Raw genomic sequence first — 23205 nt, forward strand, 5'->3', positions numbered from 1 at the left:
GACGTCATAACAATGGCGCCGCTTTTCTCACCGTACTCAGCGGGGCATTTCCTCAAGAGGAATTTCCTCCTCTCCAGGGATGCCAAACGATGGGGATTGTTGGTCCTCTATCTTTTTCAAGCAAGGAAGCAGCACGTACCATTTTAAAGTATTTGGTATGACTTGAACCGCTCCAAACCGGATGGGTGTTTTTTAGGAGATACCATCTCCTTACTGGATGGCTGTTGGCTCTCTACGGGAGCCAATCCATCCATTGCCAAGTGATGTTTTTGAACCTGGCAGGTTGTCACAGTCACCATCCCCACTAGCAAAGCCAGCAAGAGGTGTCGGTTTAGTCGCCGACAACCCAACCATGCGGCAGGTAGCACTGGATTATATGTTACCAGTGGCAGTCCCAAAAGACTGACCTGACCAAAGATCTGACCTGACCTGACCAAGGTTACTATGACGACCCACAATATCGCACATTCACCAAACAGATCGTCTCCCAGCAGGCCAGTAGCACTCCAACAATTATAACAACCTCACCTTCGAAGTGTACACATCAATCAAACATCAATAATGTATTCTTCTAAACTAAAGGCCACGTCCACAATAACATTAATCTCAACACCTCATTAATAAACCTAAACTTCCATTCTGATGATGAGGCACAACAGGGTGAGTAATATAAAATATCCCATTCATTATATACATCCGATCCATCGGTGGTATCTTTAACTCTGATCCATCGGTGGTACCTTTAATCCTCCAATCCATCTGTGATATATTTAACACTGATCTATCAGTGGTATATTTAACGATTTGAACCATCGGTGGTACCTTTAATCCTCCAATCCATCTGTGATATATTTAACACTGATCTATCGGTGGCTGAGTTGTGCGCTGAGTGGGTTCATCAAAAATGTAGTGGTCTGAGAGGGTCATTAACCAGTGTGGCAGCTACATTCAAGTGTAAGGTGTGCACAGAGGGAGCTGCAGATGGAGGAAATGTTGAGTTGGATCTTGGAGACGGCGTGAAGCTGGAAGATGTGAAAACATTTTGCTACCTCGGAGACATGCTGAATGGAGAAGGTGGATCAGACTTGGCAACGGTTGCTAGAGTGAGATGTGCATGGAAGAAGTTTCGGGAACTGAGTGGCGTGCTGATGAGGAGGGGAGTGTCGTTGAAGCTGAAGGGAAAGGTGTATGCTGCATGTGTGAGAAGTGTTATGATTTATGGGAGCGAGACATGGGTAATGAACGTAGAGCAGCAACGAAGGCTGGAAAGGGTGGAAATGCGAATGGTTCGATGGATGTGTGGAGTATCGTTGAGAGAGAGGAAGACAAATGATGAATTGCGAAAAATGATGGGAATAGAGCCTGTGATTGATGCTGTGAAGAGGAACAGGTTGAGAGGGTTTGGTCATGTGTTGAGGAAGGATGAAAGTGACTGGTTGAGAAGAGTGATGGAAATGAATGTAGAAGGAAGTAGAGGACGGGGAAGACCGAGAAAGACTTGGCTAAAGATGGTGGAAGAAGAAATGCAGGCAAGGGGGTTAACAAGGAGAGATGCAGAAAATAGGGCAAGATGGAGAAGATTGTCATGGGGACCGCAAGGCTAAAACCCGCTCTAGCAGGGAAAATGGCCTTAAAATGCATGTTGTATCGGTGGTGTATTTAACGCTTTGATCCATCGGTGGTACCTTTAATCCTCCAATCCATCTGTGATATATTTAACACTGATCTATCGGTGGTATATTTAACGGTTTGATCCATCGGTGGTACCTTCAATCCTCCGATCCATCTGTGATATATTTAACACGGATCCATCGGTGGTATATTTAACACTTTGATCCATCGGTGGTACCTTCAATCCTCCGATCCATCTGTGATATATTTAACACTGATCCATCGGTGGTATATTTAACGCTCTGATTCATCGGTGGTACCTTCAATCCTCCAATCCATCTGTGATATATTTAACACTGATCCATCGGTGGTATATTTAACGCTCTGATTCATCGGTGGTACCTTTAATCCTCCGATCCATCTGTGGTATCTTTAACGCTCCGATCCATCTGTGGTACATTTAACGCTCTGATCCATCGGTGCTTATATTACTACCATTGTCTTCTCAGTGGCGTGCTTTAGCTCTGAGTGTTGAGTGCTCACTCTTATCTTCAGACCATTGTATATTCGAGCATCCGTTTTTTGAAATACCAACTTCTGTCCTGGAAGTCCTTGGTGTCCTTGTGTTTTATACTTCTCCCACCCCCCCCCCCCCCCTTCCCACGCCTCCTCCCCCCAAGCCCTCTCCCTCCCACACATCTCCCTGCTCTTAAATGTTGTGTGCTCTCAAGTGTTTGTGTGCTTCCCCTTCTCTTGTCCTCCGCTCCCTCTTTTTATATATTTTGTTTGTCTGGTTGATTTGTTTGTGAAGTAAATGTCAGCTCTTTCACGAGCCTCGATTCAGTATACAAAAAAAAAAGAAGTACCCACCATACATTAATCTCAGAGAGGCTCATTCATCATGTTCCTGAAAATTTCATGTAAGTTTTTATGAATAAAACTGAAAAATACTGTATTTTCCCAAATATTACTCAATCGTAAAAATGATTCCCAATACGATGTAAATAAGCGCCCAAAATACTATTTTATGATGATCTGATCATCAATTACTTGCTCATTGTGTTAATGACAGTCATGCTTGTCCATTCATAACTCTGTTCATCTTTGCTGCAGCCACTGCCCTGGCACGTTGAGGTCCCGGATTATGAAGCAATTTTGGAGGAACTGAAGCTACAAATAAAGGAAGATCCCTTGGTGGATCTGCTGGAGTTTCCAGCTGATGACATCTCTGTAGGTTTCTTTTCACTAGGAGTTTCTCTGTCAAACTTCCATCGATACTGTAAATTCACCATTTTATCAACTTTGAAGCCAGCTGCTATCATGAAGGCCTGTATAATTTTATAGAATCGAGGAGAAAACTCAAACACCAGACAAGACTATCTGGCTGAAGTTTCCAAAAACGAAATGTTCACTGTAAAGCAGCGTAGGATGGTGGAACATGAACAGGAAGACATTTGTTGCCATATGGTAACAGAAACTCGTTTAAATACACTACACACTTTCTGTATCATTTGCCTACAGGTGCAAAGTAAGCCTCGGCAGAACAGAGCAGCAACTTGCTTCCCAGAAAGCACGTCGGAGAAAGAGAGTGGAAACCTCTTGGTTGAAGAGGTACCAATCCATGATGATGATTCCTGTTTGTTTTGTCATCCTGGTAATCAACTCAATCATTCCTTTTTCAATTTTAACGTCGTGACCTCCCAATGTATTTAAATGTTTCCTTGATACCCGACCCAATGTCACCTTTAATTCATTTGGATTCCTCACGTGAAATGGGAAAGTTTAGTCCAGGTCTTCTAACAAACATTACACTAACAAGGTAAACAAAGGTTTTAATTATTCAGATCCCCGTGCCTGTTTCAGTGTCTGAAGACTTATAAGTCACCTGAAAATGTTGTCTGCTACAACTACAAAGATTATTCTGGAGACTTTCAACATTTACCAAAGTAAGTTGTTTTTTAAGGTTTGTGTTTAGTCATCTCATAACATTCCAGTCTCTCCGACTGTCTTCCTTTGGCTCGACAATCTCTCGCTATGTCCATCTCTCAAACATGTTCTTTTCTTCATTTCTCAGCAAATATTCAGGTTCACTATGTTTTTTCGTTCAAATTTTTTGGAGATTAGCAAAACTATACATTTTTGGAATATTCAGAGCATGAGGAATCCAAAAATCAATGTTGGCATTTGCGAATTAATTTTGCCAAAAATGACACTCAGGACAGTGATGAAGATCTGTAAAAGCATATTCCTGAACGGTATAGACCGAGTAGATCCTGTGTATAGGACTTATAGTTCAATCTGATACTAACAAGGCTGCTTTCTTGCTTTATAAACCCCATACCTATAACTTCAAAGGACTTGCAATATCATGCATTATGTAATACAGTTATATCACAAATATAAAGACAATGGTTTTCAATCACCTTTGTTTGTTGCTTTTCTATAATCCTGAGCACTATTTTGAGGCCTTTATTGCATTCCTTGACCCAGAAAACATAGGATTAGCATATTTAATTAAGTTTCTAGGTTGGCTAAAGCCGAGACAGCGCAAAATATGTATTTATGGTGGCCATTTTAAAAATCCAAAATGGCGGCCATGCAGGTGTCTGTGCAAATGTCAACATTGATTTTCGGATTCTCCGTGCTCCGATTCCAAAAATGTACAGGTTTGCTCATCTCCCAAAATTTTGAACGAAATTATATTTGTTAACATAGTTAACCGGACTAATATTTTTGTGTTTCCGCAGCTGAAGGCCGGAAGCATTAGGTTTTTAGGTTATCCGTCTGTTCGTTTTAGGATTTTTGTTACCACGATAACTTGTGAACCAATGAATGGATTTCAATCGAATATGGCAAAAGTATGGACTGCAATACAAAGATGAAGTGATTTAATTTTGGGTTCATCAGGTCAAAGGTCATGAGCCGTTTGAAAATCATTTGCAGACCATAACTCGAGTTAGTAGAAGGTGTTTGTTTTTCTCTTCTCTCTTCTACTTAACTCTCTTTTCTCTCTCTCTCCCTCTCTCATGTGACCTTTAATTTTTTAATTTTTATCATGGACCCTCGGCATCAAAAAGCTACATATATCGAACAAAGTTTCAAATGGAGCACCTTGCTGCTAGTAGAACGTTTAAATTGCATCAGATTGGCAATAAATGTGAATTCTTGCTCCCAGCTTGCCTGCTCGATGACAGAAGACGCCATTTGCATTTTTGTTGGCAATTCAATTATGGGAAAAGGGTTTTCACTGACTGTAGTATTTCATGAAATTCTGTCATAAGAATATTAAGAATAAATAGAAAATGTGTCATTGACTTGAAATTTCACAACATGTAAATACAAAATGTTAGGATATAAATATTTAAAATGTCAGTTAAAAATGTGTCGGCAAATGAAAAATTTGCTCTGAAGATATTAAAAGGCATGGATTCCATCAACTCAACATGCCTGTGACTGTGATGTGACGGATGGAGCAATGGAGTTAAGAATAGCAGCCTCCATCCCTACCTGTTAAGAATCACGTGCGGGCATGGGCAATTTACTGGTTTGACATGATGAAGTGATTTTAAAGGAGAAAGCAAACATAAGGCTTTTGTGAATTGTCTACACTTGCCTGTTTGTGCAGGGTTGATCTGCAGAGACATTTACTTGTTCCACATGTCTATGAAGTGGATCTTGACACAAACAAGGAGGAGGTAAGACAGTGAAAGGGACACATTGTTAGTGATTTAATGTGAAGGATTTTATAAATAGCTTTTGCATTTTTGACGAATAGTCCTTTTTCATGTTTTTCTCACATTTCCTGGATGTATACATTGTTTTGAGGATTGTGTGCTTGCTGATAAAAGTTTTTGATGGAGTATTTGTGATTTAATAATATTACAACTATCACGTATGCACATACATATTGCTACCTATTGAGAGGCACACAAACGTTTCCTTGCTATAAGTCATGCTATTCTTGTGGAATCCAAACTTTATAAGTAATGTTAATGCATTTTACATCCTTTGTTACATCTGCTTCTTTTTTCTTTTTTTTTCAACAATTTATTGATTATATTTTTTGGCCTGTTCCGTTTGACCAGGAGAATGGTGGAGTGGCCTCACAGATGGCAACTGTGTTAAAGCAGGGCTGGTTACACAAAGGAAACTTCACAAACAGCAGCAATTCTGTCACCATGAAGGTCTGTTGAGATAAGGTCAATATGATCGGTGAGGAAACTCATGATCCAGTGACCTGGAAATTGATCTGCTTTCATACTTTCATCTTTGTGCAATATTATTTTGCTCACAAGACCAGACCAACCACACACAGTCAACCCACTACCCTACCTGATTGTACCTCAAAACAGTTCATCTGTGTCGTATACTGTATATGCACACTCACGTATGCACACACACACACATGTGCACGTGTGCGCACGTACGCACATACATACACACACATTTAAATAAGATGTTACATTGGCATTCTCAAAGAGGAAAGGTTTGATTACACCGCTACATCTGATAGCACACCGAACCGTTACTTTGCTACAAAAACTGGTTGTACGTTCCATATGTTCATGCAGTTGGTGTTTTGCCTAAAATCGCACGTTCTGTTTGTTCACATGACTGCTGAGATGGAAGTAGATCTCATTGCTAAATAGGATGTTGTCTAGAAAATCCTAGTCATTTTTGATCCGCTGGGCAATGGCGATGCAAAATTCAAACCTCTCCATCTTATCTCCTTCAGTCTGGTGCTGCAGTAACAGTATCTTGTACAGATACGGTTTCAGATCATCGTGTATGATTCTGCCAATGGTCACGTGAGAAGTTCCCACCAGCAGTACACGTCGGCCTGTCGATTTCTTCGGATAAACTTACAAAGCTTCTCTTACAGCCTTGAATCTTGTCTGGTGTTCTCGCTGAAGATTTTCGACCACTGTATCTTTTAATTTGGTCTTTCACAATTCCAGTGTCTCTAAATCTTTAAACAACATGTTTGATGGTTCTATATTGTGGAATTCTTTCATTTGGATAGACCCTACGTACCCTAGAATTTGATAGGTCTTTGAGGAGAATTATATGGCTTTGTCACAAAAAGTCTCTAAAATGGAGCGTTAAAACAGTAAAAGGACACTGCTCGGACTTCCAGGAAAGAAGTTGGTGTTTCATAAAAGTGGATCTGGGGTGAATTAATGGGGGTAGAATAGATCAAGGTTTTGGATGGGGGAAGATATGAGATGGTGGTGAACAGCTGTTTTAAAGACCTGGAGGGAGGAGTGGGATTGAAGAGAGTGAGGGAGTTTGTTCCAGAGGCGGGAGAAAAGGGGAATGAAGGAGTGAAGGTGAGCAGAGAGTCTTGATTTTGGCAGTTTAACCATAAGAGGGTTGCTGGCAGATCTTGTGCGACCTGTAGGAATATTTGGGAGACAGAGCCCAGATAGAGCAGGGGGAGCAAGGCCGGAGAGGAGTCGGTAGAAGACAGAAAGACCACCAACCTGCCTGCGGTGAGTGAGTGAAAGACCCTCAGAATCAGCTTCCTCGTGGGAGATTCCAATGATTCTGAAAGCTTTGGTTTCTACAGTGTGAAGCCGAGCTAGGTGTGAGGCCGGAGCACTGGCCCAGAGGGGAGAGCAGTATTCCATTGAGCTGTGGTTGAAAGCCTTGTATGTGGTGAGGAGCTCAGATGTGCCAAGAAAGGCCTTTGCACAATGGAGGATGCCAAATAAGCGACTGGCTTTGGAGGCCAGCTTGAAAATGTGGTTTTCCCAGGAAAGATCACGGCAGATCGTGAGACCCAAAAGCTTGAGCGACAGAACTTCTTCAAGGGGATTGTTGAGAAAGTAAATGGGAGGGTTTTCCACACTGTCTTTTTTGGAGATACATCGTGAGAGTGTGAGATTTTTCAGGATTGAAAGACATGTTCCACTTGTTTGACCAGTTTGTGATTTTGTCCAGGTCTGCAGAGAGTCAGGAGGCTGCAGACTGCCGATCTGATGGATGAGGAATGGAGTGGCAGAGAGTGGAGTCATCAGCAAAGAGATAGAGAGGATTTTCCAGAGTGTCGGAGAGATCATTGATGATTAGAAAAAGCACAGGGCCCAGAACACTCCCTTGAGGATCTCCAGCCTGGACAGGAAAAGGAGATGAGAGGATTCCATTTAGAGCCACACGTTGACTACGATAGGATAGGAAGTCCGTGAGCCATGAGTGGAGATTTCCATGGATACCATACGAGGGGAGTTTGGTTAGCAAGGCGGGGTGCCAGACCATATTGAAGGCACGAGATATGTCAAGGGAGACGGCTCTGATTTCCTGTTTGGTGTGGAGGACCCTCAGTCCTCCACACCATTGTTGAGACGATGGTGTGGAGGACTGGAAATCCATTGTTGAGACAGCAGAAGCAACATGTCCAGAGTAGAATGACCTGGTCTGAATCCAAAATGATGATCTGAGATCAAGCCATTGGAGAAGAGGAAGGATTTGATATCCGAAGCAATGATGGATTCGATGACTTTGCTGATAATTGGGAGCAGGCTGATTGGTCTATAGTTGCAAGGATCTGTTTTAACACCTTTTTGTGTAAAGCGGTAATGTTGGCTGATTTCCAAGCAGATGGCAGATGATCTTGATAAAAAAATACGGTGAAGAGAAGAGAGAGAGGGTGAGATAGAGCACCAGAGCAGGATTTTACGACGCTTAGGCTGATGCCGTCTCATCCATTTGCAAAATCAGAGTCGAGGTTTGACAGAAACTTCTCCACCTTGTTAGGGGAGAAGGACACAGAGTCTAGGAGCACCTGAGTTTGACTTGGTAAGCTGGATACAGTTACCTGATTTATAATTCCCCATTGCCTTTGTTTTGATTTATAATTCATCCAGAATGCCATTGGCTGATGGTAAAATTGGCATAATGCCACGAGGTTTTGCAAAAACAGCTTTGTGATTGGTCAACTGATTAGACCCACACCCTCCACCCCGGGTATATCTGAAAGGAGGTAAACAGGAAATTTGTTCTTGCCTAAAGCTAATGGAGGCACTGTTAACCCTGTGTTCCAGGCCAAAATGTTGAGTCGTTGTGGTACAACTAATGGTTGGAGAACACATTATGGATTGTAAATGTGTGTGTGTATATATATATATATGTGTATCACTATATACACTCACTCATACAGTATCACCCGCACTGTACATATATTACATAAAGAAGGAGTTGTAGCCATACACTTATCAGTCATCATTATTTCCTGTCTCCATTATTTATATATCCTTTTCCTTCTTCACCGCATTAACTTTTGAACAACATTTCTGCCCTAATTACTATCTCAACGTCACAGTGTGTGTCACTCAGTGCAAACCCAAAACGTGCGTGCATTATTACTTAACACGCATTGCGTTGATGTTGTGCCTTATTTGCTATTGGCCGATTCCATTTTGGCTTTTAGAGAGCATCGTTTGATGTAGGAGTGCACTTTGCGAGTGCACACTTATTCATTGGCCACTCTGGCAGCAACTGATGAAAAGCATTTAGTGAGCAATCTCGTATTGATTACCCACAAACAAGCAGAAGCACAGCCGGGGCCTGTTGCTCTGTCATCCCAGACAGGGTGATGGCCTCCTTGTTTTCTCCCATCTCTCTTCTGTTTTCTACTCCCCTTGCCTTCTCACCCCTACATGTTCCAGTAAGTCTGAGTGGAGCTGCTCAAATACATACTTGTTTTTGGTTCACGAGTTATCAAGTGACCACTATATTCGTGATGTGTGTGCGTCTGTCTGTCTGTGTGTCTGTCTGTCCGCAGCATAACTACCCGATGATATCATCCGATCTTGATGAAACTTGGGTGGGAGGTTGATATCATGGTCTAGTTGTGTCCTGCCTAGAGTGGGCGTATTGCGCCCATTGTGGGCGGAGCCACGCCCGAAAAATATGTCTTTGTAGGGGGTAATCGAGTTCAAGCTACATCTTCTCCGAGGGGTTTGGTGGAATCTGACAGGGGTTTCGGTATTTGGTTAGGCCAATGTCACGTGTCTAGCCCCACGGAGCTCGATTTTTTTTCTTTTCTTTTTTGTCATTTCATTTTTCACCGAATTTTCGGTATTGTGTAGCTAACTAAACTCATAACTGATTATACATTATTTTCTATCTCATTTCAAGGTCAGTAACCTTCGTTTTGACATTTCCGGGCCTGTCCGGGCCTGTTTCGGTTACAGCCCGTCCATTGTCATTGAATACCGCTCGCTCGTGAACCATCGTCGTCTCCTGACTTGTTGATATTATTTCCCCAATTATTTATTAGTGGAGGCTGGAGGATAGACAGTCTAACTAATAAAATCTATAGACAGCACAAGCCTTCGCCATGCAATCCAAACACTTGTGTGTTTCATTCCAAGAAGGATAAACGAACCTTTGAAGGAGGAATGATATAAAGAAATTATGTTTGGAAACTATAACTTCAGTATACTCCACAATGTCACCACAAACGAAAAGTCACGTGGCTTCAGCACACAATAAGGGACCTGAGACACCACTTTATTATTTTATATAACCACATGAATGATCCACAGCAGTGGTTCGTAACCTTCCTCTCACCACGGATCAGCAAGGGTCACGATAAATGACCGCAGACCACCAATTGGGATCCACATAATTAATGGTTTTTACTGTCCGTACTTCAGCACGCCATACATATCTAATAACTTTTTACAGTAATATTTTGGTTCTTTATAAGTACCGAAGGTATCTTGAACAACAGTCAAGGAATAACTAGTTGAGCCCGCGGAACTTCCGCGCAACAGGCAGGGAGGATTTGAAGTGGAGGCAGCACCTTGTAAAGAGAATACGCAGCTCCCGTGGGGAAAATATCATCGTATGATATGATCCTCCTGTTATGACAATAAGATGTGCAGAGAAATGCTGTTTGTTTTTGAAGGAAACATTGCCTCAGAAAAAGAAATATTACCTCAACATTACCTTCACAACAACAACATGATCTGCGTGTGTGTGTGTATGTCTGTGTCTGTGTATATAATATGCACAATATATGTATATGTGTATATGTACAGTGTGTGTATGTGTGTATATGTACAGTATGTGTGTCTGTGTATATGTAGTTTGTGTATGGGTATGTATATGTACCATGTGTGTATGTGTGTGTATATGTACAGTGTGTATGTGTGTGTATATGTACAGCATGTGTATGGGTGTGTATATGTACAGTATGTGTGTGTGTGCATATTTACGGTATGTGTATATATATGTATACAGTATGTGTATGGGTGCATGTGTATATGTACAGTGTGTGTGTGTGTGTGTGTGTGTGTGTGTGTGTGTGTGTGTGTGTGTGTGTGTGTGTGTGTGTGTGTGTGTGTGTGTGTGTGTGTGTGTCTGTGTGTGTCTGTGTGTGTTTGTGTATATATGCACAATATATGTATATGTGTATATGTACAGTATGTGTATGGGTGTGTATATGTACAGTGTGTGTATGTGTGAGTATATGTACAGTATGTGTATGTGTGAGTATATGTACAGTATGTGTTTGTGTGTGTAATGTACAAAATGTGTATGTGTGTATATGTACAGTTTGTGTATTGGTGTGCATATGTAGAGTAGTGTGTGTATGTGTGTGTATATGTACAGTATGTGTGTGTCTGTGTATATGTACAGTTTGTGTATGGGTGTGTATATGTACAGTGTGTGTATGTGTGTATATGTACAGTATGTGTGTGTCTGTGTATATGTAGTTTGTGTATGGGTATGTATATGTACCATGTGTGTATGTGTGTGTATATGTACAGTGTGTATGTGTGTGTATATGTACAGCATGTGTATGGGTGTGTATGTGTACAGTATGTGTGTGTGTGTGCATACTTATGGTATATGTATATGTGTATATGTACAGTATGTGTATGGGTGTGTATATGTACAGTGTGTATGTGTGAGTATATGTACAGTATGTGTATGTGTGAGTATATGTACAGTATGTGTTTGTGTGTGTAATGTACAGAATGTGTATGTGAGTATATGTGCAGTATGTGTGTGTCTGAAGAGCAGGGCTCTTGCTTGAGACGGACGAAGTGATGGGCAAGACACAAACTCGTCCGAGAAGATGTTTATTGTAAAAACCAACTCGGGAACTCTCTAAAGCCCGTTTATCGGGCTGCATATATACACAAAGAATTAAGTTAAGCACCCCCCCGTTTTTTTACAACCTCGCACATTACAAGTTTGTTGTCGTCAAAACAGTGTAATATACCCATGATATTGCTATATTTTCTGGAGAAGTGATATTATGGTCACATAAAAACATAACAATCATGCCGTTTTCAATATTTTATTCTGGATAATTTAAGGTGAAATTTTTTGGGAATTTTAGGCATATTTTCACCTCAATTTAAGTATGGAGCTATAGGTCCATCACGGACAGTGTGGATGACGTTTATGTTTTCTAACGTACAGTCATTGTTCTGAGAAGACCTCTAGCGATCTTTGCGTCAATAACGTGTGTAGGACCCACGTGATCGGATCACTGACTCAACCCTACGTCTCATAGACCCTGTAAGCCGTCGTATGCGTTGCTGTGGCAGGTTGTTCCATTCCCGATGTAATGCACGTTCCAATTCATCCAGATGGGCTATTGGAGGGACCATCTTCGCAATTTGTCGTCCCAACATGTCCCAAACGTGCTCGAGGGGGTTCAGGTCAGGACTGTACGCAGGCCAGGGGATGGTTGTCACAGCACCTTGCTCCAGCAAGGCTCGGACGCGTCTCGCACGGTGAGGCCTGGCGTTGTCATCCATGAAGATGGGATTGACGCAAAGATCGCTAGAGGTCTTCTCAGAACAATGACTGTACGTTAGAAAACATAAACGTCATCCACACTGTCCGTGATGGACCTATAGCTCCATACTTAAATTGAGGTGAAAATATGCCTAAAATTCCCAAAAAATTTCACCTTAAATTATTCAGAATAAAATATTGAAAACGGCATGATTGTTATGTTTTTATGTGACCATAATATCACTTCTCCAGAAAATATAGCAATATCATGGGTATATTACACTGTTTTGACGACAACAAACTTGTAATGTGCGAGGTTGTAAAAAAACGGGGGGGGTGCTTAACTTAATTCTTTGTGTATATATCCAAACCAGAAAGCATAACCGAAACCGAAAGCCACGCCTCTCAGGCGGGGCGTGTTTCGGTGGTCACGTGACCGACATGTGCAAAGGATTATAACCGCACGTGCGGCACGCTTTGGTGGTCACGTGACCAGCCACCCCGGCGCCGAGGTTGTCCGCCGGTGACGTCACTGGCTGGAGCAAGGAGATTCTGCTGCTGGTTCTCGCTTGGGGGACCCATGGGTCGCTACATGTCTGTGTTTATGTACAGTTTGTGTATTGGTGTGCATATGTAGAGTAGTGTGTGTATGTGTGTGTATATGTACAGTGTGTGTATGTGTGTGTATATGTACAGTGTGCGTATGTGTGTGTATATGTACAGTATGCTTGTGTCTGTGTATATGTACAGTTTGTGTATGGGTGTGTATATGTACAGTGTGTGTCTGTGTATATGTACAGTTTGTGTATGGGTGTGTATATGTACAGTGTGTGTATGTGTGTATATGTACAGTATGTGTGTGTCTGTGTATATGTACAGTTTGTGTATGGGTGTGTATATGTACAGTGTGTGTCTGTGTATATGTACAGTTTGTGTATGGGTGTGTATATGTACAGTGTGTGTATGTGTGTATATGTACAGTATGTGTGTGTCTGTGTATATGTAGTTTGTGTATGGGTATGTATATGTACCATGTGTGTATGTGTGTGTAGATGTACAGTGTGTATGTGTGTGTATATGTACAGCATGTGTATGGGTGTGTATATGTACAGTATGTGTGTGTGTGTGTGCATATTTACGGTATGTGTATATATATGTATACAGTATGTGTATGGGTGCATGTGTGTGTGTGTGTGTGTGTGTGTGTGTGTGTGTGTGTGTGTGTGTGTGTGTGTGTGTGTGTGTGTGTGTGTGTGTGTGTGTTTGTGTGTGTGTGTGTGTTTGAGTGTATATATGTATGTATGTTTGTGTGTGTATCTTCTTTCTTTCTTATTGCTTAAAAAGACAATAAACGCAGCAATTGTTCCTGGACAATTATCAATTTGTAATTTAACCCCTTCCCCTCCTTCCCCCTCCCTCACTTTCATTCCGTTTTATTTTCGCACTGAAATTAAACTCAATTATTCTCACAGACCAACTCAACGTTACACTTGTGACTTACTAAATGACTCAGTTTTGTCAGTCACCTTTGTAGCTCCATTACAAGGTTCTGAAGGAAAGCAAACAAAAGAGGAAAACAAATGTGAATCAATCTGTCAACAAAACACGATAAAGTAAAGTGCTTATCACAATCTGGGCTATGCCTGTACCTCTTGCCTCCTCGCGTGGGAAGGGTATTCCAACATGGCGGCTGCATGCCCCACGAGGAAGTTCTACAGATGTGCTCCAGTTATATATACAGCTCAGTGGGTATATGTGTTTATTAGTGGAAGTAAGGCCTTTGCACTGTTGGTTGAAATTGCCTAGTTTTAGTTCCCTCTGATGTCACCCACTTTCAAGTACACATAAAGTGCCTGGTGAAATTACTTGGAAAAGTCGGCAGTGCACTCTATTGGCGGGAAAAAAAACATCCTGCTCGTTGCACTGCCACGCCATGTACCATCATGGCACCTAACAACAGATCAAACCTTAGGCTTGGTTTGAGGCTCGGAGTGGGGTCTTTGCTTCGTGTATGAAAAATATATACCTGGAAATTGTAACTAGAGCCGCTCTCCGTATATTCACGAACATACACAGTATGAATGGGAACTGTTTCCGATTGCTACTAAGTTCGATGACCCATTAATATTCATGACCAATCCATCCTTGGAGTTGCGGAACAAATTCAGACACGTCCTACGATTTAATTGCTACAATAAACAGGTTTTGTTTCGGGATAATTTTAAAAAGGACTGTAAGTAAGTGGTGTCACTTGAGTCAAAAGTGGTGTCAGGCGGACCCCACACCTTCATGGCTTCGCGCTCACAGCATCAAGGTGCAGAGTATGCCCCCCTGTTCCCTTCATTTCTAGAAAACCACTCCCCCGCTTTCAAAAACTCCTGGCTCCATCCCTGGGGTAGATGATACTTGTATACACTTGCTCCATTATATATAGATTTGGTGGGCGTCGCTAGCATGTGAGTGGCAGTAAAACAAATATATTTATTTATTGTTCCTGGCATTACTCCGTGGACCGGTAGCTCTCCTGACCAGTGGTGAAGAATCTCTAATCGACAACATACACATAATTACACTTCAAACAACAATGTACCAAATGGAATGTGTACCCGAATTAGAATACGTCCATGTTCCTGTGACATTGTAATTAATTAACCGATAATCCAAAATGCGTTCATGTGTAATCCAGACTGTTCATGTGATAATCCAGACTGTTCATCTGATAATCCAGACTGTTCATGTGTAATCCAGACTGTTCATGTGATAATCCAGACTGTTCATGTGTAATCCAGACTGTTCATGTGATAATCCAGACTGTGCATGTGATAATCCAGACTGTTCATGTGTAATCCAGACTGTTCATGTGATAATCCAGACTGTTCATGTGATAATCCAGACTGTTCATGTGATAATCCAGACTGTTCATCTGATAATCCAGACTGTTCATGTGTAATCCAGACTGTTCATGTGATAATCCAGACTGTGCATGTGATAATCCAGACTGTTCATGTGATAATCCAGACTGTTCATGTGTAATCCAGACTGTTCATGTGATAATCCAGACTGTGCATGTGATAATCCAGACTGTTCATGTGATAATCCAGACTGTTCATGTGTAATCCAGACTGTTCATGTGATAATCCAGACTGTTCATGTGATAATCCAGACTGTTCATGTGATAATCCAGACTGTTCATCTGATAATCCAGACTGTTCATGTGTAATCCAGACTGTTCATGTGATAATCCAGACTGTGCATGTGATAATCCAGACTGTTCATGTGATAATCCAGATTGTTCATGTGATAATCCAGACTGTTCATGTGATAATCCAAAGTTCATGTCTGCAAACGAGCTACAAGTGAAGGCTGTCAGAGGTTCGGTGAGGATTTTGAAAAGAGCCCTTGGGACAAAGCCGTGAGAATGAAGTTTCAGAATCTGGTTCATGATTAATGATCCTTAACGAAAAAAGGAGGTGGAGATTTTGAGTTCTGGGAGAACTTCCCTCCTCATCACATACAAGGCTTTCATCCGCAGCTCAATGGAATACTGTTGACCCCTCTGGGCCGGTGCTCCGGCCTCACACCTAGCTCGGCTTCACGCTGTTGAAACCAAAGCTTTCAGAATCATTGGAATCTCCCCCGATGAAGCCAACTCCGAGGGCCTTTCACTCACTCACCGCAGGCAGGTAGGTGGTCTTTCCGTCTTCTACCGACTCCTCTCCGGCCTTGCTCCCCCAGCTCTCTCTGGGCTCTGTCCCCCAAATATTTCTACAGGTCGCACAAGATCTGCCTGCAACCCTCTTATGGTTAAACTGCCGAAATCTCGGCTCTCTGCTCACCTTCACTCTTTCATTCCTCTTTTTTCCCGCCTCTGGAACAAACTCCCTCACTCCCTTCAATCCCACTCCTCCCTCCAGGTCTTTAAAACAGTTGTTCACCACCATCTCTTATCTTCCCCCATCCAAAACCTTGATCTTTTCTACCGCCGTTAATTCACCCCAGATCCACTTTTTTTAAATACCAACTTCCTTCCTGGAAGTCCTAGCAGTGTCCATTTGTTTTATACCTCTCCCACCCCCCCTCCCCCTTTACATGCCCCCCCCCCCAAGCTCCCCCCCCCCCTCCCACAGATCTCCTGGTGTCCCTGTTCTCTGCTGTTGTACTTGTGTGCTTCCCTCTCTCTCCCCATCTTGTCTCGCGCTCCCTTTATTGTATGTTTTATGTGTCAGTTTGTCTTTTTGTGATTAATGTTATCTCCTACACGAACCTCGATCTTGTTTAAAAAAAAAAAAAACCTCCTAAAATCTGCATATGGAGATAACAACCAATGTTCACGTATACTCCAGACTTCATGTCATAATCCTGAATGTTCATGTGATAATCGAATGTTCATGGAATAATCCATCTAATATTCATGTGATAATCCAGAGTTTGTTTGGAGGACATGCCTCCGCCAGGCTGAACAGTTTACGTTTTGTATCCCACTGATATAGGCAGGATCTGGATTTGGACCTGAACCAAAATCGAATCTGCTTGTTTCTGTCACCTAACCAACTCATCCACTTATTTTGTCATAAGTCGTCCACAACCTTTTGAAATATCATGTGATACCATATATCGTTGTTGGCCTTATCTCTCAATGGTGAATAATCACTTTAAAAAAATTTAAATCAGGTATCTGGATGCGGATCCTCACCAAAATCTAATCAATTCATCCTTGTCACACAATCAACATGTCCACCAGGTTTCGTCCGAATCCATCGATGACTTTTTGAGATATCCTGCTCACAGACAAGCAGACAAACAAGAAGGGGTGAAAGCATAACCTCCGTCCACCCTTGATGGCGGAGGTAATATTAACTTGCTTTGATCTTGATAGGTCACCTCGTCTGATTCCCCATGATGGCATTTAACATTATCCTGCTCATCACACAACGTCACTTTAAAGTCAGACTACATAATGTCAAAGGGATCTTTCATGTCCACCAGTCCCGAGATTAACGTCCATCTGAGGGATGGGTCATTCGATGCTGAGACGACAGTTCATCGTTGCATCAGGAATCATAGACCCGACAGGTGAAAGGTGAGTGCGCTACCTCTGTGCCATATCCTGATGGCATGGCAAGCAGTGAAAGACATCAGCGGAGTTGTAGTTTGACAGTAAGGGCAGATTATCCCAATATTCGCACTTTTTCCAGAGGGTGGGACGTAGTTTTTAAGGTCATGGTCATTGTATAGAGAAAGGCAGGTTCAAGAAAAAAAAAATCTTAATCTTACTATAATTTACCAAATGTCCGTCCGTCCGTCTGTTCCCAGGTACCGCAAAAACGGCTGAACCGATCGCAACGAAATTTTGGGTGGATAATCCTGCGACCCCCTGGAGTAAAATGGGCTATATTGTTTTTCCAATTTTTTTCCAAGTTTTCCAAACACGATGGAATGATATTTACCGATATGAACAGTGATGTGGCTTTTATTGAAATTCTACAAATACTGTTTAGATTTTGATGATTTGCATGTGATATGATTAACGGATGTTTATATGAATCGTTTAAAATAAAAAAAGCCTTCAATTTCTGATATTTTTCCTTTTCATTTGGGCCTCCCAATTGAAGCCCCGCCCATAAGGCAGGTACCGTTGCTAGTTGTATATAATGGTCCATACAGTGTTGCCATAAATGTAGGAGTAAAGTCATAAAGACTCAACCAGAATACTTATAAAGAATGAAATATGTTACATACAGTTTTGAGTGCTGCACTCTTTTTACAAATATATTGATGAGTCAGATATGACCGAGTCAGGTAAACGCATCAGATAGGACCGAGTCAGGTAAACGCATCAGATAGGACCGAGTCAGGTAAACGCATCAGATAGGACCGAGTCAGGTAAACGCATCAGATATGACCGAGTCAGGTAAACGCATCAGATATGACCGAATCAGGTAAACGCATCAGATATGACCGAGTCAGGTAAACGCATCAGATATGACCGAGTCAGGTAAACGCATCAGATATGACCGAATCAGGTAAACGCATCAGATATGACCGAGTCAGGTAAACGCATCAGATATGACCAGTCTTCTGTTTTTCCTCTATGTTGAAGGCAATACCTGCACTGTTTTGGAAATGGCGTTGTGCTGCACAAGGAACTTGGATGCAGGAGGAGACCATTTGGGCCATCAAACCTGTGCTGCATCAGCACCACATAAATTGAATGTAACAGTTTATCGGGGTAGAGGAGCAGTGATGAGAACATTGGGGGCAAGCACTGACATCGCAGGGGTGTTTCGTACTTTGGGGGTGGAGGGAGGGGACACAGTCATATGATGGTGAATGAACAAACACAGACAGCACATTCACCAATGTATTAATTAGTACACTTCAAAAATGTAAACATAGTGTTGCGGTTGTGAGAAATAAAGATAACCCCCCTCTTAGTTAGTTGTACCACAACATGTAGCCTCGCTTAGTTCAGTTATTTCTTATTAAATGTAAGCATAGTCTCCTTTCCTGTGTTAGTATGCGTTGAAGCAGGCAAGTAAGTGTAGGCCATGTGTTCTTTGGGCTGGAATACCATGTGCTCTTTGGGCTGAAATACCACGTGCTAGGGCCTGGAACAAGTCTGGAAGGCCCGAGGGAGGAGCTACAGGGGAGTGGCCGGTAAGCGGCAGGCAGCCAATGGAAGCTCAAGGGGAGTGGCTAACAACGGCAGCCATGGGAGGGGCTTTGAACATTCTGGTGGGACTCTGGGAGTGGCTATAAGACCCTGCCCCGGGCCCCCTGGGCTCTCTCTCGCTCACTGCACCCGAACAATCTCCTCCGTGGCCAAGCTCCCAGCGCGCTGCCTGTCTCTGAGCTCTCTGTCCTGTGATCGGAAGCACGAACTTTCGCTGTAGTCTGCGCTCTGCAGCCTGTTAATAGCGCTTGCGAGGACGATCCCTCCCGGGGCCACAGACGCCAACGATCTCCTTGCCTGAGCTCCCTGCACGTGCCGCGAACATCCCAGGAACGCGCCCAACGAGCTGACCGGGGCCAACGGCGCCAAGGCCGCGCTTGAGCGCGTTCTCTTCTTTTCCTTCCTTTTCCCGCGTGAGTGAAGGGGCCCTTGTCCGGGAATTAAGTTAAGGACGATAAGTTCCTGCTCTGTGTCTCTTTGCCCTGATCATTTGTATAAATTGTATAATAAACCTGTGTTCTTTCACATCCATTTGGCCGTTCACATCATTTCCCACCATTGGCTTCGCACTGTACGAGTAAAACCGCTCAATCGGGTTCAATAATAATTAACGGCACGAGTCACGTGACACGCAAACCGCTCGGGCGTATCAGACCAGCGCGACTCGTGCGAGGTCCAGTCCCCGTTCTCGTGGCAGCGTGTGTATAGAAGGTACGTGGGGATTCGACCCGATACCCTTCCGCACGCTCGCTACGGGGGTGGCGGCTGGAATTGCTCCGCAATCCGCCCCACAAGTGTAAAGTGGGTCGCGGCCTCGTGGACTCGAAGGCCCGAGGGGGAAAAGGGTTTAAACCCCCCTTTGTACGTCGACGGGCTCGAGATCCGCAACAATAGACTCTTTCAGCATTTTCTTAAATGTAATAATTGGAGATTTTATGTTTACATTTTTGAAACACTATGCAATATTAGGTAGGCTTACCTTATTCTATATTAAGTCTTTACTGTATCAATTTTTTGAAAAATTTACTGCATGAGGTAGTTTGCCACATTCCAAGACCACAGCTTCGGTTATGTACACGGGAATCTTCCTCTTCAATACGTGTGAAAAAATATATCGTTTTAGACGGGAGAGGATTGGATTTGGGATGGAGGGGGAACACGCCGTGTGTGCCCCACCCCCTTGGATCCGCTATTGTTCACAGAGTTAGTCTAGCTCTAGTAGCTAGGCCCAGAATCAATTTAGTCACTGTACGCTAAAGTCTAAATCATCTCTATGGCAGATACATCCTTTCTGAGATACGAATGTGGTCACCAAAACTGCATACAATATTCTAGATGAGATCTCACAACTTCCTATACAGTGTACTACCTCTTTTGATTTGTAATTTATCTTCCTGTAAATACAACAAAACCCTCTTAGCTTTACCTGTAGCTACCTGGCACTCTCCAATTCTACAGTATTTCTCATTACCACCCCCAAATCCTTCTCCTGTGTGACGAGCTCCAAGACTGTCCCTTGTATATTATATAATCTCTATTTTCATTAATCCTACCCATCCCATTCACCTTACATTACCTTTATCTCCACCACCGAAGGTGAATGGAGGTTATGGTTTCACCCCTGTTTGTTACTTGCAAAATCGAAGATTTTTCAAGTATATTCGTCGGTTCCGTTTGTGGTTCTGTCTGTTTGTCTGTCTGTCACCGGCCTACAGGTCACAATTCTAAACCGATCGTCACGAAACTTCACCACGTTGAAGATGCAGGAGGAGCATGATTCAGCCTATTGATTTTGAGGTCAAAGGTCATCTGGAGGTCAAATTTCTAAAATCGCCATTTTAAATCCGATTGACTTGAAAATTGAACAGCATTTGTATATCGAGTCAATAAATTGGGAAACATACTAATTTTGAGGTCAAAAGGTCAAAGGTCAACTCAAGGTCAAACTTTTACAATCAGCAATTTTCATCTAAAAAGCCGTCAATTCTCAACCGATTGACTTGAAAATTGAACAGCATTTGCATATCGAGTCACTAAATTGGGAAACATACTATTTCTTTAGATCAAAAGGTCAAAGGTCAACTCAAGGTCAACCTTCCAAAATCATCATTTTTCATCTGAAAAATCGTCACTTTTCTTCCTATTGATCCGAGTTTTGATCAAGATTGTCAATTTTAATCTTGATGGAATGGACAATTTGCTGTATCAATGGAATTTTTTTTTCTTAGGGAGGGGGGGGGGCGTATTTTGCAAGTATCGTGCTCCGCATGACGTCTTCTTGTTTGGTTGTCTGTGAGTAGGATATCTCAAAAAGTTGTGGACAGATTTGGACGAAATTTGTGGAGAGGTTGGGTGTCTGACAAGGACAAATAGATTCGATTTTGGTGAAGATTCTGATCCGGATCTGGGAATTTTTAAAGTGATTCTTCATCACTGAGAGATTGGGTTAAAACCTATATATAGCACGATATCTCAAAAAGTTGTGGACGGATTCGGATCAAACTTGGTCGATGAGTTGGTTTTGTGACAAGAACAAACAGGCCGATTAGATTTTGGTTCAGGTCTGAATCCAGATCCGACCTATCAATGGGACACAAAACGTAAACTGTTCAACCTGGCAGAGGCATGCTCTCTACTGAGTGTCATTCTCGTTAACTCCGCCACCAAAGGTGGATGGAGGTTATGTTTTCACCCCTGTCTGTCTGTTTGTTTGTCTGTCCGTTTGTGAACAAGATATCTCAAAAAGTTGTGGATGGATTCGAACGACATTTTGCAGAGAAGTAGCGTATGTGACAAGGATGAAATGATTAGATTTTGGTGAAGATCCGGATACGGATCCGGCTATTAGAATTTTTAAGTGATTCTTCACCATATGGAGATCCGGCCAAAAACGATACATAGCAGGATATTTCAAAAAGTTATGGATGGATTTGGACGAAACTTGGTGGACCGGCTGGGTGTCTGACAAGGAAGAACAGATTCGATTTTGGTGAAGATCTGAATATGGATTCGGATATGAGAATTATTTAATTATTTAAGTGATTCTTCACCATTGGGAGATAGGGCTAAAAACGATACATAGCGGGATATCTCAAAAAGTTATGGATGGATTTGGACTAAACTTGTTGGACAGGTTGTGTGTGTGACAAGGAAGAATCGATTCAACTTTGGTGAAGAATGTTTCTACATTATATAAATTCTGTGTTGTGATTTTCTGGTCTACTGTGAGATACAAAACGTAAACTGTTCACCAGGTGGAGGTATGCTCTCTACTGAGTGCCGTTCTAGTTTGGTACTGTGTTCATTTTGTGCTCTTAATTATACAATGTTTTCATGTTAAACAATATATTCATTTGATACACAACTAAATATACCTGTGTAGTCAGTGAAATAGGACATTGATTTCAAGATACACGTTTGTAAATTCCGAGTTTTAATTTTAACTCATTTGCACATCACACACTGCCATGACAGTTAGGCTCGTCTTCCATTTGTTTGTTTGAACCATGTTATTGAGGAGCTGCCCTGTTCTGTGTACAGACTTTCAAACGGAGGTATTTTGAGCTGAGCCGACGTGAAGATGGCACACACGTGTTACAGTTCCATAAGGATGAAAGATTGCCACGAGAACCCAAGGGAGCGATATTCCTGGATTCCTGCCTGGGTGTTGTTGAGGTTGGGTAAAGGCCATTTGGTGTTAATTATTTATGATTGTGCAATTAAGCACGAATCATATTATTTTAAAGAAGTACAGGCATGCATCAACATTAAGTGATTGGAGGTTTCACCATTTATTTAATTCTGTAAATAAAATTAAATAATTCATGTCGAGGCTCATGGAAGAGCGAGAACACTGAATTGATAAGGACGCAACAGACCAAAAAGAACAGTGGAGAGAGGGGGGTAACACCAACAGTTGGATTGAAAGACAAAAGAGAGGGAGGCTTTAACAGGGCTAGAAAATGTCATGGTTTTGGATTGGGGATGATCTGAGATCGTGGTGAACAGCTGTCTTGAAGATCTGGAGGGAAGAATGAGAATGAAGAGGCTGCCCCATGAGTCTGCCCCATGAATGAGAATGAAGAGGCTGCCCCATGAGTCTGCCCCATGAATGAGAATGAAGAGGCTGCCCCATGAGTCTGCCCCATGAATGAGAATGA

At 42.3% G+C, this 23205-nt stretch overlaps 1 protein-coding gene across 4 annotated transcripts in view; it reads left to right on the forward strand.

Moving 5' to 3' along the window:
* The window catches only part of LOC137439066 (dedicator of cytokinesis protein 9), a 160197-nt gene that overhangs the window by 25814 nt on the left and 111178 nt on the right, over positions 1–23205 (forward strand). For all 4 annotated transcript variants that reach the window (XM_078767731.1, XM_078767730.1, XM_078767733.1 and 1 more), the window contains exons 3-8: positions 2725–2841; positions 3133–3222; positions 3475–3557; positions 5237–5306; positions 5697–5795; positions 22586–22720. In XM_078767731.1, coding sequence (XP_078623857.1) covers positions 2725–2841; positions 3133–3222; positions 3475–3557; positions 5237–5306; positions 5697–5795; positions 22586–22720 — 594 coding nt within the window. The remainder of the gene's footprint in view (positions 1–2724; positions 2842–3132; positions 3223–3474; positions 3558–5236; positions 5307–5696; positions 5796–22585; positions 22721–23205) is intronic.

The sequence above is a fragment of the Myxine glutinosa genome, chromosome 13, assembly GCF_964187855.1.
Source record: "Myxine glutinosa chromosome 13, kmMyxGlut1.1, whole genome shotgun sequence".
Classification (NCBI taxonomy): domain Eukaryota; kingdom Metazoa; phylum Chordata; class Myxini; order Myxiniformes; family Myxinidae; genus Myxine; species Myxine glutinosa.